We start from the raw sequence: 19,925 nt of genomic DNA on the forward strand, positions 1-19,925 counted from the left end.
CCTATAAAAATAAAACTTGTGGCACTATAAGTGACATAAAATATGGTAGTTAGACTTACTAAATAAGAAATGTTTAAAACATTCCAATTAAGAATTTAAGAAATAAAATAAGTTTAAAAGATCGGATTAGTGAAACATTCATTTAAAAATGCTAACTACATATCTCCAAATTTGGTAGTACTGTGTTCAATGAAAATAATATGCACAATATCTATTTCTATTAGAAAAACCCTCATAAACAAATACAATTATGTTTCCAGTTATGCTGGGGAAAAAAACTAATAATGAATACAAGATGGTATATTTCTGACCACATCTGGGTAAGGATGAAAATGATGTCTCAGTTTCCTCTAGAAATGGCAGTATAATGAAATAATTCATTTTAAAGGTTACTAATTAATGAATGTAATTGTAATTTTTTTCATTGCTAATTATAAATAAGTTTTTCTGCTTCATTGACCTGAAGTGTATTATACTGTAAATTATAAACTCCGGTCTTTTTACACTTCTGGTAGAAAAGAAAAAATGAATGCTTTACATAAAAAAGATAACTTCCTAAATCTGAAAGAACACTAAAAAGCACTGAATTGATTTTACTTAGTTTACAGATGAGGTTCAGTGAGATTGGGATTTGGCCTAGAGGACAGTAACCATTTCGTAATGCCAGAATAAACATGCCATTGGCCAAGTCGTCTGGGACTTCTACTTCATCTTCAAATGACTGCAGTCAACTATTTTACTACCTCTAAATCTTTCTAATATGTTTTCCATGTTCTGCTCTAAAAGGAGTTCTCTAGTTAAATGTTTGAGGAAATATCTGTTCAAATTTAAACTTTTTTTTTTTTACTTTAGTACTGCTCAGAGACTTTAATACACTAATGTGCCTTATGACTCCTCAAGGAATGGTTATGGCATCTTTGAGTAATAGAAATTAATACCTCAAGGAATTTAATGCTCAAGTAATACACTTTGGAAATTATGTCTCTACTCTAAATACACTCAGTTTTTTTAGGTGTCCTTCTGATGAAGTGATTTGCAAACATTCTACAACTCATCTTAGCATATTTAGAACCACATGAAAAACCTTGTATGTAGACATAGAGGTTAATGAAGCACCAACAAAATTATTGGGAAGGCCTTCAATCACAAAATTCACATTAGGGAGTCATCTGGGATTCTATCATTTATTTATTCATTTGGTCAAATAAGGATTTTTAAAAAAATTACTTGAAGCCAGAGAAAGAAACCTCTTCTTTTTCTTCTTCAAATTTGTTGAGTTATAACTGAAGAATACAAATTATACATTTGTAAATTATGCTATCTGATTGGTTTTGACATAGGTATATACATGAAACCATAACCAAAATTAAAATAACAAATATATCTATCATTCTAAAAAGTTTTTTGTCTCTTTATAATGCATCCTTCCCTCTACTCCTCCTAGCAACTGATCTGCTTTCTATCACTTCACCATAAAATAAATAAATAAATAAATAAAACAAAACAAGAAAATCTAAAGAATGGTTTGAATTTTCTAGAATGTTATATAAAAGGAACCATAGAGCTTATACTCTCTGGTTGGTTTGTTTGTTTTTTGAGGGGGTCTGTTTTTTTTTCACACAGCCTCATAATTTTGTAAGTTATCTATGTTGTGTATACAGCAACAGTCCATCAGGTCATGGTTTCTTTTTGGCTTTTTTTTTTTTTTTTTTTTTTACTGCTGATTACTTTTCCAGGTATAGATAATACCACAGTTGTTTATCCATTTATTTTGTTGTTGGAGATGAGTTGTTTACAGGCCTTAACTATTACAAATAAAGTGACTATGAACATTTTTAAACAGATCTTTGTGTAGATATATGGTTGTGTTTCTTTCAGGCAAATAACTTGGGAGTGAAAAGGCTGGATCATTTAGTAGGCATGCTGTTCCTTTTAAGTAGTATTTTTCTGTACTATTAGTCCTTTAATGTGAACAATGTAATTATCTTGCTCTTCTATTACCCCTAGGAAGTAAATACTCACCTGGGGCCATGGGGAAGATGATGGGAAAGAGAGTACTCTGAGAAGAAGTGTAGAGAAGAGGTGGTTTGGATTAGGTACCTCAGGGAAAGGCAAATGTTAGGCTTCCAAATCTGTGTACTGGGAAAAGTGAGGAGGAAAGAGTACTGAAGTATTAAGTATCCAAGACTGACTCCCTTATTTCTCATGTGACCTTTTACAAGTAGAAACGTGTTTCTACTGTACTGAAATTTCTAATGTTATTTTCCAGTGATTCTAAACTGTCTGGAATCTTAATGTTGCACACCAATTTTGCTCTCTTACTGTACCCAGCTTGCCTGCTTCTGCTAGTGGCTTTGAGGCCATGATGGCCCTTCTGTTTCATAGGTAGTTCCTTGGCAAGAAGAGAAGTGGAGAGATGTCTATACCTTAGAAGAGCGAATTATTTCATTAGCTTTTCTATGAGGATTTAAGATGTAATCTCTCAGCAAGGACATTTAGGACTTACTGTTGCTTATATGATTGCAAGTGTAAATAAAGGCAACTTGTAGACAGAATGTTTTATTTGGTAGTAAAAAGATAATAAGAAATGAGACTTTCAATTTTAGTTCTTTTTGATATAGTGTATCAGCTATTCAATTTAGATATGGTATATGAGCTAATACTGGATTTGTAGCAATCTATCATGTCAGTGTTAATTTTGAAAGCTAATATGTTTACACATTTTCTCTCTCTTTTTTTTTTTTTTTTAAAAAAATTAGTGTTATGTCATATGTGAAGCACTGATTTCAACATGTTTTCCAGACTAAGGGGAAATATGTCTGCAAGTGGTCTTTAAAACTTCAACACTATCATTTATTTTTTTCTTGAAGTCCATGATTTTTTGTTCTATACTTGAAGCTGTGGTTTTTAGAAAGCTTTAGGTTTTGTTTATTTTTTCTTTAAAATTATTCTAGATAATGAAACCCGAAAGAAATTATTTGAAATTGAAACTGAAGTGGCAACTAGTTCCATAAAAAGGGGGGAGGAGAGAGTAAGGGAGTTTAGCACCATGATAGAGGAAACCAAAGCAGTAAGGGTGTTGAATGTGAACCCCACCCCATGTATTAATTACAGACATTTGGTGTATATGTACCTGTAAAAGCATATACATATTCACCGTTTTGAGTAGAATATTTGAAAATACAAAAACAAACTCTTCTATTAAAAGTAGAAAATACTCTGCTTTGTCTTGAGTACCTTGAAATTGTGCTAATTTAAAACAAATTTTTTGAGAGGAAACATACAAGATATATAATTTGAACTGGCTTCCCTCAAAGCAGCATAATACTTTAGATTTTAAAGCAATAATTTTTTGTACTTTTTTTCTCAGTATGACTTAAGTTAAAATGTACTTATGTACATTTTTATAGTTCCTGGCCTGACAGGGGTCTGCATGGTATTGGTACTGTTCCTGATGGTCACAGCTTCTACATATGCGATACGGTGAGTGTCAGTCATGATTTCCATGTTTATTGGTCCGATTATTTAAATTTTCTTTAGATTATCTTATTTTCATGTATAGAAAAAGTCTTTATTAACCAGAATGCTTAGTCGATTACAATATTCTGGTTAATGGACTCTTCTATGTAACCGAAAGTGAAGTTGAGACATTTCTATTTATCATTTCCTTTTTCTGAAAAATCTGTTTTGGTCAAATAGTCTACAGTGGTAAGGAATCGTGTATGGAGACATCTTAAACTGAGAAAATTTGAGTTCTTCAGGGTCATCCTTCTGAAGAATAGTGTATCTCTATGAGACATGTGATTGATTTCAATGTATATGCACAGGAATATATCACTTAAAATTATTTTATACTTTATTTCCTGACATGAGTTTATTTTGCTGTAATTTAATGTAGTATTCTAAACAAAGCTTTGGAAACATGGTTAGTAGACACCTGCTAAAATAATCAGAAATGTCTGTGTTCAAATTTATTCTAGTTAAGAGATATTGAGCAATTGCAGATATACATTTTTATGAACACTTTCATATATTCTTTCTGATGGATACATTCTGTTTTTTCACAAGACTTTACAGTGTCTTATGTTACTGGGCAAACTTCTTGATTAAGAAACCAAAAAAAAGAAACAATATATAATCTTCGAAAAGTCTGTCATTCGATGAAATTTAACAGAAACACACACATACATACGCACACACCTGTACTTGGAGAACAGTTGTCCTATGGCATACTCATATAAGCCTATCCTTGTACTTCTGAACACATCTGTGCACATATATTCACACCTCAAAACCTCACAAGTAACTTACCACTCAGATTAACAATATAAATTTTTTGGTGTTTGGGTTTACAGACTTAATTACTTCTTTTGCTCCCTCATTCCCCATCTTCTCTATCCCCCAAAATCACTCTTTTTCTCCCTATCACACTCCTGATCTCTCTCTCTTCATATATCTACACATTTTAGCGAAGTTGGACCATATTATACATACTTTTTAAATTCTACTTAAATATTTATCATTCTCTACTGATGGCACAGCATATCACTATATATAAACGGTACTTCCGCAGCTCCCTATTATTAGATATTTTAGATTGATTCTATTTTTGCAGTATTTCAATTGTGAAACAAACATTCCATTAATATGTCTTTGTGTACTTTTTCAATTATGTCCTAAGGAAAAATACCTAGATGTAGAATGGCTGGGTCAAATGGTAAGCACATTTTTAAGACTTTTCATAAGAATTGAAAATAAGTTACCTTATAGAAAGATAAATTTCTAACATTAGTGCATGAGGGTGCCAATTTTGTGGAGAAATTTTAAGTTTTAGGTCAGGCATTTATTTTAAAAACATACTTTGTTAGTTTTAGGTGTTCTTGAAAGAAAATTAGGACATCTGATATATTTAGGAGCCTGAATATACATGAGTATTCTACATTTAGAAAAAAATCTAGAGATAGTTTTGTAAAGTAGAATATAATGATCAGCTTAGCTATTACATAAATTATTTGGTGAACATGTCTTAATCTTTCGTTTTTTTTTCATTTGTTTATTAAAGATTACAAAACCAACTCTGCTTTTCTCTAAGCTTTATTATGAAAATCATGAAATTCTTAAATGGGTTACAGAAGCAACCATTTACCCTTTCTCTTTACCAGTGAGGAAATAAACATTAGAACAATTAGGTGAATAAATATGACTCCAATATTTGATTTCTGATAGTCGAATGTAGTCTAGTAATTTATTAATGGTTCGATATAGGTCAATCTATTAAAATAAGTAATATATCCTAAAACCGGATGACAGGAATACAAATATTTTTATTTCAATAGACTTTAAAATGGCAGTTGTTAAATCTAAACTCTAATTCTGGATTAAAATAATCAGAGTACATAAGGAATTAATTTTGTTTATAGAATTACAAAATGTAAAAGCCAGGACCGAGATTATATTTACCAGCAAAACATGAGAAACATTTCTAAGAAAATTATGAAAAAGTGAAAGCGATATTTTTAATTCCACTAAAGCGTGCCATTACTTACATATGATAAGAAGTGAAACATAATTAAAAAGAATGCAACAACAAATTATCATTATTTCCAGAAAGGTAGTTGTAATTTTCTGACCAGAAAAATCCAAGAGAATTATGGAAAAAATTAGTGTTATATTAAATAAAAGAATTAAAATAGGTAATTGAGTACCAAAAAAATTTAAATAGTCCTTTTACATAATAGCTATCATCAGTTTGAAAATTGAATAAAATAAAAAGATACCACTAACAATTACAACAAAAACATAAAATATCTAGGAATAAATTTAATAAGAAACTAGGTAAAAGCTGTATAGAAGAAAGAGCACAATTTCACTGAGAGAAATAAATAGAAATTTGAATAAAGACCTTACACTGCAAGATGGAGTTTTTCCTCAATTATTTTATGTTTTTTGCAGTTCCAGTAAAAAATCCAAAGTGGGTTCTTTTGTTTATTTATTTATTGAATTTAGTAAAGCAATTCTATAGTTCATCTGAGAGAACATCCAAACACATGTCCAAAAGAGGAGTAAAAAGGGGATGTAGCTTACTAAATATTAAAGTGGTTAAGCTTCTGTGGCAGAACAGACTGGGACTCACAAAAATAACCAAGACATTGAACCCATGATAGAGTTGATAGAAAGCCTTCTATGGGACGTTGCTATATATAAGAACCTGCTAAATATATAAGAACCTGCTAAATGACAAAGGTGCCATTACAAACATGAGAAAAGTAAGGCTTAAGTGAAGAAACTTTAAGGTAACTTAGAGTTAGCTGTAAAACAATTACATCATTAAAATCTAAAAGAAACTTTAAATGGATATCAGATCTCATAATGGACAAGGAAAAGTGTAGGAAATACTTATCTAAAAATAAGAAAACTAAATATACATTATAAAATTCAAATGTAAACATGTTGTTTGGCAAATTATTACAATTACGTGGAACTAAGACATGCTTATAATTTGAATAATTTACAACAATTAAGAGAAGTTCACTATAGAAGTGGATAATTATTATAAGCAGATAAGTCCCAGAAAAATTAAAAGTGTGTAACACACAAATGAAATAATACCAAATTTCACTTATACGAAATAACATAAACTTATAAAGTGGAGTCTGAGTTTGGGGAAACAGACATTCCTATTCTACAATGGGAATAGTAATTGATAAACACGTTTCACAGAGCAATGGGCAGTGCATATCAAACACATTGCAGATGTGCGCCCTTTGATCTAGCAATTCCACTTCTAGGAATTTAGATTAAAAAAGAATCAGACATGTGCAAAAAGGCATATGTTACAAAAATGTTAATGATTTTGTTTATAATAGCAAAAATCATGAGTGAAGTAAATGAATTGACTGGCTATTGCTTAAATCAGGGATTCTGAAAGGTTTAGGGGTTGTAGCAGAATCATCTCAGAAGCTTTTACAAATACCTGCCCTCCACCTCTAAGATTCTAATATATGAATATTCACCCTCACATATGAAATACAATAACTCTTAGTCTTTTTTACTTACCTCAAACATTCTATAGATTGTTTACCATACTCCTTCCTAACCATGCTTCTTCAGACTCTCTTCACTTGCTGACAATAACACCAAGGTGTCATTTGTAAGTTACACACTATCAAGGAGAAGAATATAAAGCTTTAGTGAGCATTTATTTAATTTCTCTCCATTTGAGTTTCCTTCGAAGTATTCTCAAAATATATATTGGAATAGGAACATTAGTTGTTTTAGAAATCATTTGAAAATGAAGAATATTGATAAAAAGGACAGCAAAAGTACATATTAGCAGACTATAGCTGCTACTTAGCCTTATATCGTAACTTTAAGATGAATACATTATTTTAATTCTTTCCATGTATCTTTATATGAAATACAAAAAACCTTCAAAATGCTAAAGTGTTATAATTTTTGTAGATTCTCTCTGCACAGTATGTTAATACTTTTGATATTTATAAGTAAATCTCAGATGTACTCATATTTTAACCTTCTTCAATTGCAACATATGTTTGAAATGATGCATGGTCTTTTTAGTGAGATAGAATGTAAAGTGGCATTGAAACTAAGTCGTTTGTTTTTTCAGAGTTTCTAACTATGACATCTTCTGGTATACTCATAATCTCTTCTTTGTCTTCTACATGCTACTGATGTTGCATGTTTCAGGGTAAGTTATAAAACTTTTTTTTTTTTTTTACCAGCTTTATTGAAATATACAATTAGTTGCTCATATTTGCATTGTACAATTCAATTACTTTTTTTTCAATTATAATTGGCATACAATAATATACCAGTTTCAGTTGTACAGGATAGTGATCAAAGATCCTAAAAAAATTTTTTTAAACCATGTGTGCTTAAAAACAGGGTAATGAAAGATACGGCTACAGAAATTCTCATAGAGAGTGGTAAGTTATCTCGTTATTTGGAATTCAAGGTAGTGTTAAGAATGGAAGAAATAGGTTTATTTTTGGCATAGCATGTTTTAATGAAACTAGTATAAAAGTATATTAAAACAAATATGAAGTTAGTTCTCCCACAATATCGTAGTTTGTAAAGTTCCCTATAGTTATATCCTGATAACCGCTAAAAGAAATTTAGTAAGAAGTGAACTTCAAGATTTTAGTGTTTATATTTTCAGGAATTCCTTATGTCTTGCTGCTGCAGAATTTTTAATGATGGAGTTGTAAGTTTTTAGTTTAAAAATACCTAGAGGCAATAATAGACAGCCAAATATTTACAATGACCAAAGACAAGGATCTATCAAAAACATCAGAAAATCACAAAGGTAGAAAAGAAAATATCCTAAGTTTGTTACAAAGAATATACCTGAAATTCTGAAAAGTATATGGACCCAAGCAATAGTCTGAAAAGTATGGTGCATGATCACCCGAGTGGACTTGCGGTTTTATCTTGACATTCACACCGATGTGACATAATAGGCCATTGTCTGGTGTTAAATTCACTTGGTTTAGCAGAAAGATACAGGACAGGAAACGGAATGTCAAACGGATGATGTCAGGTGCTTCTTTAGTGGGAGTTTCTTTTGTACAGGAACCATTTTTTGCCTCTTCTCTCTTACTCCCCAAGTAGCAATCTCATTTTGAGATGACAAGCATATGGATAGGCATGGACTACTGTGCCTTGGGTCAGGCCTGTACTCCACAGGAACCAGTATCTTGATAACACCTCAAGGGATGCCCTCAGTTGCAAGAAAATACTGCATGTAGAAAGTTGAGATCCGTAAGCCCTAAAATGATTTTATAGTTCACTCGCAGTCCTCCTGGTCCTGATGCATCGCACCAATAATAAATAATGTTGCTTGGTAATGGCTGGCATTTCCCGTTTATCTTAATCAAAAATGTTCCCAGAGAAACAGTGTTTGGAAAACTGTTCCAACTTGCTGCTAATCCTTTCTTCAGAATGTTTTATAATGTACTTTGTCATGTATAATATTTGTCACATAAATTATATATTTATTTCTGGGAGCATGTTCAAAATTCCTCCCCGCACCTCACCCCCCGGTTTTGGAGACTACTGGTTTAGAAAGAGGTGTTATCTAGGCCTCTATCTCGTAAGTCTTGTTTTGATTTGGTTTATACCATAGTTCTAGAACTTAATTTTGAATAAAGCTACATAGATTATGCTTCTGGTGTGGGAAAAGTTACTACTGATATATCTTACAGCTTTCTCAAAATGGAACATTTTTCAAAACATTCTCATTTTTATTACTGAAGGATCTGTCTGTAAGTAAATTTATTGAAATTATTATTATTGTGCCAATGTTTAGAACTTAGACATATCTTTACTTATGAAATGCCTCGATAATTTCATTCTCTAGCTTTTGGTTATACAAATAAAGTGTGGTTATTCGAAACAAGTTTCTTGGATTGATATCAAGATTTTTGTTAAATGATCTGCTTTAGGTTTGAACAGAAAATCACTGTTTGCTGGGCATTTACTCCTCTGTTTATCAATGTACTAAATACTATAATAAGTTATAGAAGACCAATTTAATATATACTCTTTAGTCTCATCATTGATTATTTTGGAATTTTTTAAAAAATCACTTGAAAGAAGTAGAGATAACTTTTTTTAATAGTAAGAAAAGTAATAACCATTTGATGTTTAAAGCAACACCAAGGTTATAGGTAACTTTATATTGAATGTTTTCCAACTGTAAACATATTTTATTCTTAAGAATTCCAGTAGTTTAAGAATTTGAAGGATCGATGTGGGCTAGAAATTTGAGAACATTTTAGGCCTCAAGGATGAAGTGATTAGAATTTGTTGACTGATTTTTTTTCCTAAGCAGACTTTTGTAGTAAGAGGGGCATTTGCTTCATATGGTTTTCTAAGGTCAATTTTATTTTCATGGAAGCATAAATTTTGAAGGAAGGTTAAAGGGTATCTTGACCGAGACTTTTGACTCTCCCCTACAGTATGTCTGAGTGAATATTTAATTCCGAAAATCCCGTTCTGTCTCTGGGAAGCTGTAATTTTCACAAAGTTCCTTATCTTTTGAACCAGAATTTATTTTACTTTAATTTCTTGATAGATTTAAAAATCTATGACTCTAGAGGCCATGAAAATTGAGCCACTCTCCTCTAAATTCTATCCATTTATTTCTTGCATGACAAGATTTCAAGTCTCATTACTTTCTCCTTTGAATATATTAATAGTTAATATTCATTGAGTACCTGTATCTTACTAATGTTTAATTTCATTAAATCCTCCCAACAACCCTGATAAAATTTGCTGCTGCTACTGCTGTTGCTGTTGCTGTTGCTGTTGTTGTTCCGTGAAAGAAAAGGGGCAGTGAGTAATTTGCCGAAAGTCATGGCAAGTGACAGAAGAGCTTGGATTTTAACCCAGGTATCAGATTCCTGAGCCCACATCCTAACCACTAAATGATCCTGGCTGCAGTTTGGTGTGACTTCCCTGGATTGCTTTTAAAGCTGGAAACCAAACTAAATGCAGTGCCCTTGGGGTATGCGATCTGACATTGGCAAAGTGGGAGTCATCTTCTTTGCTCCGAATTTTGCAGTCAGTATTATTTAGGACCTGATTATCTTGTTCCATGATTATCCGTGCCCTTAGGTTAAAGTCTTACCTATGTTTTAGATTTTGTTTGATTATTTATAAGCAAATATATTGCATCATATCCTTAAAAAACATATTTTATATACACTAAACTCAGGTGTTCTTTTAGGTGTCCCAATAGATCTTTAAAATATTAATTTTCCTTTCAAAGAACATCACTTAATAGCTGTATGACCTCACCAGATAATTTGTTCTTTATTTTTCTTATCTATTAGATGGGATTAATAAAATCATCTACATCATAAAGTCTCAGGTATAAATAAATGAATGCAGCAATTTATGTGGAACATAGACATAATAAATACTAGTAAGGAAAAAACTATGCTTGTATCAATACTAATAGCTGTGTAAGGAAGAAACAATATCCATAGTTAACTGTTTGAAGAATCAGTCTTTTTGGTTCTTGAAAAAGACACAGCACTTTGAAGAGCCCAAATTTTCCTATCAGCCAAATAATTGGATGAAACATATAATGAAAACTGCTTAGCAGATCAATATAATATTCTTTGAAAGAGCAATAAATTTTATAACAATGTTAGGTCTCAAAAATTCAATAGATTTTAACAACAGAGGATTATCTTGGGACTTGCAAGACAAGCCTCCTTCTTCTGAGGAGTTTTTTTCCTTCTAATTTTTAATTCACTTTTCTAGGAGGTTGCTATTTGTGTGCCATATTAAAGATATTTTAATTTATAAGACATTTGGGGAGGAAAAGCATAAACTGTTTCCTCTTTCTAGACATGACTAATTGGATGTTTCTTCCCTCATTTTCATTTGAAAAACTTATCAGGAGGAGTTATATACTGCTATTCTCACTTACTGATAAAAAGGATATTGGAGAGAAAAGCAATTATGAATGTCACAGAGCTTCAGTTGAAAGCCTAACCCTGTTCCTTTCAAAGGCATGTGGAGGAATGCATCGTAAATGAGATTTGGCACCTTAACCTCTCAATCTTACATAGTCAACACTCCCACTGGCTTTAGCTCTGGAGTGTTATGTGGGTAATAATTGTATTTTATATTTTTATTTACATGAGAGAGGAATTGTGATTGGATAATTCTGAAAAAGAGAGAAGGAAAGTCTTCCTTAAATGTGTGAATAGCAGTGAGAGCCAATTCATAGTGTAAATAATTTCCTGCGCCAGCTCTGCTGGACCTCTCAGACCATATTTTATTACATAAATGATACCTGAATTATTCTTTTAAACAGAACTCTGCCATTTGGGACTACTTGTGGGCAAGAGTTGATTTTACAGCATGATTTATATTCTGCTTGAATCATATTGTTATGGAATTTAAAAGGAATGGCTTTCTATGTGCATGTTTCTAAAAGCTTACTCTTCAAACCTGGGGAACGCAGTGGGCAGTCTTTGTTAACATTGACATTAATGAACCAGACCCACTGTCGGCTTCCCAGGAGTATAGGCTCAAGAAGGTAACCAGGGTTAGACAAATATTTATGAGGTGAGGCTAATTGTACTGGCTTATCCTTCCTCTACTTTGCTCCTAGGAGGAAGAAGTTAAAAATATACTATTGGAAGACAGAGGTATTTATTCAATATAATTAAGAGTTAAAAATTGCTATTCACAGGTATCTTCTCTTTTAGCCACTTGCACTGAGGGCTCTTTTCAACCACATTGCTATGGCAGGAAGAGAGCCCTGGTGATCCTCCTACTGGAGAGAGACGGTTGCTTTTCTTAGAATGTCAAATGAGAACTTGGTGAAGCCCAGGCAAAGGAAGGCCCAGAGGTTGTATGTTAAGAACATTCTATTCTAGTACTGAGGGAAAAAAATTATTTTCCTATGTTTTCTTTTCAGTTTCCTTTTCCTCGCCTCTGGATTTGAACTGACCATATAGTTAATTATTCATACCAGACACTTCTAAGAATGAAGTGGAATACTATTAATAATTAAGCTGTGGTTGTGGGTGAAACAGTACGTATGGTTATTGTACCTATTCCTAGGCATAGAGGAGAGTTCTAGGGAGGCTGATGGAGTACTTTTAAGATAGGCCTTGAGCCAGAATCGCAAAAGACCTAACCTTGACTAGCGGTTTTACATGGGTATTTGGGAGCCCAGAATCTTAGAATAATAAAAGATTTGCCTAGCTTTGACCTACGTTAGAGATTATATTGGATTTCTTCTAACATGGTAGATAGAAGTTTGAGGATTTGCATGCTCTTAATCATGGTTAAATCTTTGGTACACTATCACTCTTACAGGTGATCTGTTTTGAATACTTTCTATATGGTTAATTTCGTATGGATCTGACATAATTCTTGCAAATTTGATGCCTGTTATTTCTACCACAAACTCTTACTTCTCCTTCAATAGAGTAGTAGTTCTCAACTTGGATTTATAATCTCTAGGAATCATTGAATGGATGCAGGGGATGCCTCAATTTCTGAAATACTAACATATGTGTATATATATGTGTGTGTGTGTATATTCATCACATATGTAACACATATACATGCGGGGCCAAAGCTTCATGTGGCCCCAAAGAAGTTCAAAATAACTGAACTGAACTGAAGTTTCTTAAAGCTAGATTTTTACTAAAGAGCCATAATATTACATTTACACATATATTTCCTGCTTAAGTTTTATCCAGAGTTGAAAACTATAGATGGTGGGAAAAATAATAACTCCTGGGGCATTTTTCTTCTCACATGGGGCTAACGTAAGGAGAACTTACTTGACAAATATAGATATGGACTTGTTAATTGCACTGTCATTTTAGAGGATAATGATTGTATTATGCATAATAATTTCCAAGGTTTAGATAATGTTTAATATATTACAGTTACTGTTCTTAGCTCTTTATGCAAACACATATACATATGTATACATATACACATGTTTTTTTTTTTTTAATACAGCACTATGAGGTAAATACTGTTATTCTTCTTATTTTACAGATGAGAAAGTGAGGCACAAAAGGTTAAATTAAATGTCTACCCAAAGATGCCCAGCTAGTACCTGATAGGGCCAGGGACTGAATCCACAGACTGACCCCAGAAATCAGAATCTACGTATTTAATTCCTCCCCTTTCATTGAATTATTGAATTATTTATTAATGGTTTAGAAGGTACTCTTGCTTATGAGTGAAATACATTCATGTCATTTGAAGATCTAGAATATTATTCCAATTTATATAAGTTGGTGAATGTGTATTTGTGCATGCTTGTGTCTTTTGAGTAAGAAATTCAATTTTGTTACACGTTGTATAGATTCCAAGATTTAGAAGGTGAGATTTAGTTCTCCCAGAAAACAAAGTAGGAAATGCTTTCTTTTTGGTAATGCTTTATAAATGTTTCTTAAAATGTATAATCTCATTATGGCATATAGTAAATACAGTAACTTTATAATAAATCTAATAGTAAAATTATATTTATGTGGCATTTTAATCTCCAGAATTCTTCCACATAACTTGAAAATAACAATAAAAATAAAGCTAGACTCTAGACTAAAGCCAATAAAAATACAGTGGAAAAGATTATTAGTATTCCTATTGCCACACTGTGTCTTTGTAGCTCTTCATTCAGCAAACAGATTGTCCATACCTTTTAAAGTCTGTTACCAAGCCTCAGAGTGGCAGCTGCCATTCCTCTCAATATAGAATAAAGATAATAGAAATTGCATAGAAAAAAAAAAAGAATCTATCTATATACTCCTTGAAAATGTCCAGAGGGAAGAGAAATACATATAAACACAATAAGAAGTACAGAATATTATACACTATATATAACTTAGGTAAGAGGGAGAAAGTCAGGTTATAGCTAAAGTTGTAGTTGAATAGTAAAAAAACTTTCATGTCTTCTTCTGCCTACTCCCGTTATATATCTGTGAAATATGAAAGAGAAATAAAATACAGCAAAGTGATATATCCTAGGTAAACTAAAGTATTTTTGAGGATAGGAATGTTTTTTACCTGTCTTTATCAAGGAGTCCCTTTCACAAATAATCACTCAGTATTTGCTGGATTAGGTGAAATTGTATTAATTGGCTTTTAGCCAGGAATGTGTTTTCCTTCTAGGCTCTTCCAATTTTCCTCAATTATCAAAGCACTGCAGATAGTAATAAAAATAATCCGTGTATTTATTTAAATGTAACTTGGAGTCTCATTTTGGGGCTGTCACTTATATTTAGTGTTATCTAGGTAATAAATTATGGCAATGAGTATTTTGACTCTAGTGCCAGAAGAATTAGCTATTAAGTCTTGACTATTTGGGTTTTATTGTAGTCTGGCACATTTTTATTAAGGATTTTGTGTACTTGTGTGGCTAAAAATTCTTTGGAACACAGAAGGAAAAATATTTCTCTTCCTTTGTTTGTTTTCTTTCTCTTTTTGGTCTTTGAATTTTTCACTTTAGTATAGAGAATGAATAAAATTCCTGAGGAATTAAGTCTTTCTTATATGGAATCCAAATCCTCCTCATATAACATTTACATATTTCCCATATGTTAATAAATATAATGTTCTATACAACTATGATCTTTAAGAAATGTGTGTTTCCCACTTATAATTTCCTATTCACAGGATTAATTTTCATTTTTATGTAAAACATGATTTTTCTGTATAATAATTTGGGACGAAGGTCTTATGATTTATTAATTTTTGCTGTTATTATATTCTAAAGGTGAGGTGGGGATAGGAATTGAAGTTATAATGTATTTTCTCCTATAAGGCTATCATATGTATAGATAGATATGGTACATATAGAGCATTTTCATGTATATAAATGTATTTATGCTATAAGCTACATTTATCAATGAATTCTAATCTTCTAAATTATGAGTTTACTTTTCCCCCATTTTAGGGTAGAAATAGTGAGCTTCAGACCAAATAAATTTTACATAATTTTAACCTCATTTTTTTCTATTGGGACTTTATTTTTAATAACATGTAGTTCTGACTGGAGGTACAGGGTGAGAAAGCTGGGGGGAAGGGGGAGGAACAACAGCTACATTTATTATAAGAAATATAATATTTCTTTCTGAAATATGAAATATTTCTTGTATCCCCCACTACCATTTTAGTGAAGCCTGAAAGCAGAGGAAATGCTAAGAAATATTGGATGCTTACATATTTTTTCCTTCCTAAGAGATCGAAAACCTTTCCTTCATACACCTGTGAAATAGAGAGTAACAGATAGTATATCTCTTTTTTCACCTGAGGAAACAGTAAAATAATCTGTCTTACTTCACACACTTAGGGAACATTTGGGTCTTAATACTATGACCTTAGACACCAAGGTTTAGTTTTGCTAGCTGCATAGTATCTGTGGCAGGCTACTTAATTTGTGGGGGTCACTGCAAAATGAAAATGTATGGCCTCTTGATAAAAAATTATTAAGAATTTCAAGATATTAATAACAAAGCATTGAATCAATCACAGGCCTTGCACAGGTCACATACCCATGATACTGGTTTCTATGTTACCTAGCCACGTACCTTTGGCAATGCTGCCAGCAAGAGCTAGGCACAATATGTGCTCTAATCAAGCTGCAGGATGCAAGTACATTTAGGTATCCGTAGCAAGAGCCCAGGAAAGAATACAGTGGCAAGAATCTGGCAGACCAGACAAAGCAAGGATGAGAGTAAAAGTTTGGATTTCATGGGAACCAAGATACTTAGGGTTTCCCTCAAGTACTTTGGATCCCTAGCTTAGGAAAGCACTTTACTTCTAGATTCTGCTAACAGGTAGGCTTGACTCTCTTAGTAACTTGTTTGCTTAGGTTATAATTAGCTCAGGGTTAGGGCAGTGCTGAGACTTCAGTTCGGATTTGACTGTGCTCAAGCATGAAGAGGGATGATGTAAGTTGCAGACTGATTTACTGCTATTTCCTACGAAGATAAATGTTCATACATGGTTTATTTTACTAAATACCATTGTAAAATCCAAGCATTTTATTTGAGGTTAGAACATGAGTTCAAACATTTTTGTGTTCGTTAAAACCAGATGACTCCTCGATCATGTTTTTCCACCACCACCACGACAAAATGTTGTCCACGCACTTTGAGTTCATTCAATGATTATTTATTGAACCGTTTCAGTAGATCATAGGAACAGTTCTAGGCACCAGAAAAATAGCGGAGGCACAGGATAAATTCTTGTTTTTGAATAGTGTATATTCTAGTGGATTACAGAATCAGTTGATTCCACTGAGTTTTAAAATACTGAATTTGGGTGTATTTTCTTAAGCTCCTTTATCTATCTATCTATCTATCTATCTATCTATCTATCTATCTATCTATCTATCTATCTATTTTATTGAAGGAAAGTAAAAAGGATTGTGAGAAATAAATTGTTATTTTTTTCTGTAAAGAAAAGAAACATTTATGTGTTATAGAATACTAGGACTTCTCCTGAGGCAAGGAATTTTTTCCTCCACTTTTAAAAAGGAGTAAAAGTACAACAAACAAAAGTTGCATAAGTGACACTGCAATTAAAGTAGGGGTGATTTTATAATTCTTTTTTCTTCAGGGATGGTATTTTATAATATTTAAATTTTGCCATAACATTTTTATGATTGTATCCTGTAAGCTAGTAGGATTTATTTTGTGTACTGTATTTTTTTTATGACTTTGTCACAGCCAGGCATTAAAACAATGATAGTATAACTATAATGCCTCTTGAAGAAAAAAAGAAAAACCTGTTTTGAAATACTGTGAGTGTCAAAATCACATCTTTAAATCCTTCTAAGTGCAAAAACAATAGCATCCACAACCTTGTATTTTGATACATTTACAAATACTTTATTTCTCATGATAGAGGAATGCTAGACATTCCAAATATACTTTAAAACCTCTCCTTTGGAACATAGTACACTGTAACTAACAAAATTAGTAACAAGTATTAAAATTCCCACATTCTCTGTGTGCCGCCTTCTCCTACCCCCAACTACGTCACTGCCTTAATTTGCAGACTGTCTTTTTACTATTCACTAACATCTTTTTCCCTTCTGTTTTTTTTTGCTCTCAAATTATTTATCATTTAATTATGAAAGATACAACACTACATAAAAGAATATTTCTTTAATTTTAATTTTATCCTTCTTTTTCATATTAGAATGTCATTCTCCTGTTCTCTAACCATTGGAATCTCTATATCTTTCGATTGCTTCCTCCATGAAACGTTTTCTAAAATGTCATAATCAAAATTTATCATTTCTATATACTCTCAAGAGGTCGTTATACATCTATATAGTATTACTCATTTTGCTTTGTTTTTGTTGTTGCTTTCATGTGATTATACTCATTATTGCTGTAGCTATTTAATTTAAATTAATTAAAATGAAATAACATGAAAATATCAATTCTTCGCATGCACTAGCCACTTTTCAGTTGCTCAGTATTCACATGTAGCTACGTTGGACAGCGCAGATTTAGACTGTTTCCACCATCACAGTAAGTTCTATCCGATAGCAGTGTGTTAAATTGTAAGCTTCTTGAAGATAGGGGCCCTGCCACTTAAATCAATAAATAATATATATTTATGTAATATATTTTATTATGTAAAATAAAGAATAAATAAAATAATAAATGTAAAATAGTTATATCTCAGTGGTGATGTAGGGCAAGAAGGAGGATCAGAATTGTTTGGCATGTATACACAGAGTTGCATGTTACTTAAAGCTCTGTTGTATTTGGGAAGATTGCATTTAACTCTAAAGAAACATTATATTATAGCTGCTAAAATAAATGTGGGTACTAGGAATTCAAAACAATCATAAAAATCACACATAGTGTATCACTCAATTTTAACAAATGTGGTCACAGTGAAGTAAATAGATTAAACAGGTATTTGATTTTTATCTCCCAATGCAAATATCAATCATATCTGTCTATAGTCTTATTCAAAATTCTTCAGAATAAAATTATTTTAATGGGATTAAAGTGTAATTTAAAGAAGTATATCCTAAGAATACATGCTGTAAGAATGCTAAGAAATTCTGTATTAATTCCAAAGAAATGAGCACTTCTACTTTTTACTAGTACAATGAAAAAGAAAGGTTTTGCATTTAATTGAACTTGAAAAATGACATAAAATTATTCATTTGGTACAAATATAACACCTCCTTTTCCAGATCTATAATGATGTAGATCCGTAAATTTTGTTCGGTGCATACATTGGTCTATTATTTCAGAATATTGTCCATAAGTAGGATGGGAAGTCTGCAGAAGTAGGCCTAGTACAGGCATATGACTTTGGACTCTGACTTGGCTACTGACTGACAGTGTGGTCTTGGGCAGATTCCTTAATGTCTCCAAATGTTTTCACTCATTCTAAGATGAGGCCATGATCTTTACCACACAAATTTGTTATAAAGTTTACAGAAATAGACATTGAAGCATCTAGCACCTGTCTGGTATGCCTAGTACTTGTCCTATTATGTTTAAAATCAGCCAGTGCCTTTCCTCGTGAACCCACCTAATTTAGCCAAATAACCTGAGATTCCATACTTTATTTGTTTGTATCTTTACCACCTAATTTAGCCAAATAACCTGAGATTCCATACTTTATTTGTTTCATGAATGAACTTTTTTGTTTATGACATCGTCTGTTTTTAGATCTTTTCTCTCTCACATGTTTCTTTGATGGCAACACTTACAAACTGAGACAAAGAAAAGAATAATGGGGCTTTAAGAAATGGTTAGCCTATAACATTTACCTCGAGAGTAGTTTAAAATAGCATAAAGTTCTCAGAATTAAAAGAGATTTTAGAATATTATATGCCACCTTATATACCAAGAACAGCAACATTGTTTATTTGACTGGGCTGGGTTGAAGATCTGTACTGCATAGTGACAACATTTATCATTGTAAGGACCATGAGCACATAGAGTCATGTCCACCTGAATACCCTTATGACTTAGGAGAAAGAATAAATAACATTCCTTAGCATGATGTTAAGCTGTCCCCTTCCAACACACACACACACACACACACACGCATGCACTATCTGATCTTATTTCCAGGCTTTTGTCCATTTGAACCCCTTTCCTGGATTTTTACTTCTTTAACCAATGGATTTGCTTTTCATGATATAGGTTTTTGAAGTGAAGGAGATAAGACTTCTGAATCCCATATTTTGACTTCTGTTTTGTTAATCTCTTACTCAAACAAAGCCTTAGGTTTCTCACTTCTGTAATTGCATTGTGTCTAAAGTTTTAAGTAGAAATAATTTCTACTCCATGCAGTTGTAATAAGGACAATGTGAAATGTCTATAAACTGCTCTGTATTAGATCTGGTACCTACTGTACCTTACTAAGCTCTA

At 32.1% G+C, this 19,925-nt stretch overlaps 1 protein-coding gene across 4 annotated transcripts in view; it reads left to right on the top strand.

The window, feature by feature from the left end:
* NOX4 (NADPH oxidase 4) overlaps positions 1-19,925 on the top strand; it is a 138,882-nt gene that overhangs the window by 35,043 nt on the left and 83,914 nt on the right. For all 4 annotated transcript variants that reach the window (XM_036220478.1, XM_016153168.2, XM_016153167.2 and 1 more), the window contains exons 7-8: positions 3,411-3,483; positions 7,628-7,708. In XM_036220478.1, the coding sequence (XP_036076371.1) occupies positions 3,411-3,483; positions 7,628-7,708 (154 nt within the window). The remainder of the gene's footprint in view (positions 1-3,410; positions 3,484-7,627; positions 7,709-19,925) is intronic.

The sequence above is a fragment of the Rousettus aegyptiacus genome, unplaced genomic scaffold (genome assembly GCF_014176215.1).
Source record: "Rousettus aegyptiacus isolate mRouAeg1 unplaced genomic scaffold, mRouAeg1.p scaffold_m13_p_5, whole genome shotgun sequence".
In the NCBI taxonomy this organism is placed as follows: domain Eukaryota; kingdom Metazoa; phylum Chordata; class Mammalia; order Chiroptera; family Pteropodidae; genus Rousettus; species Rousettus aegyptiacus.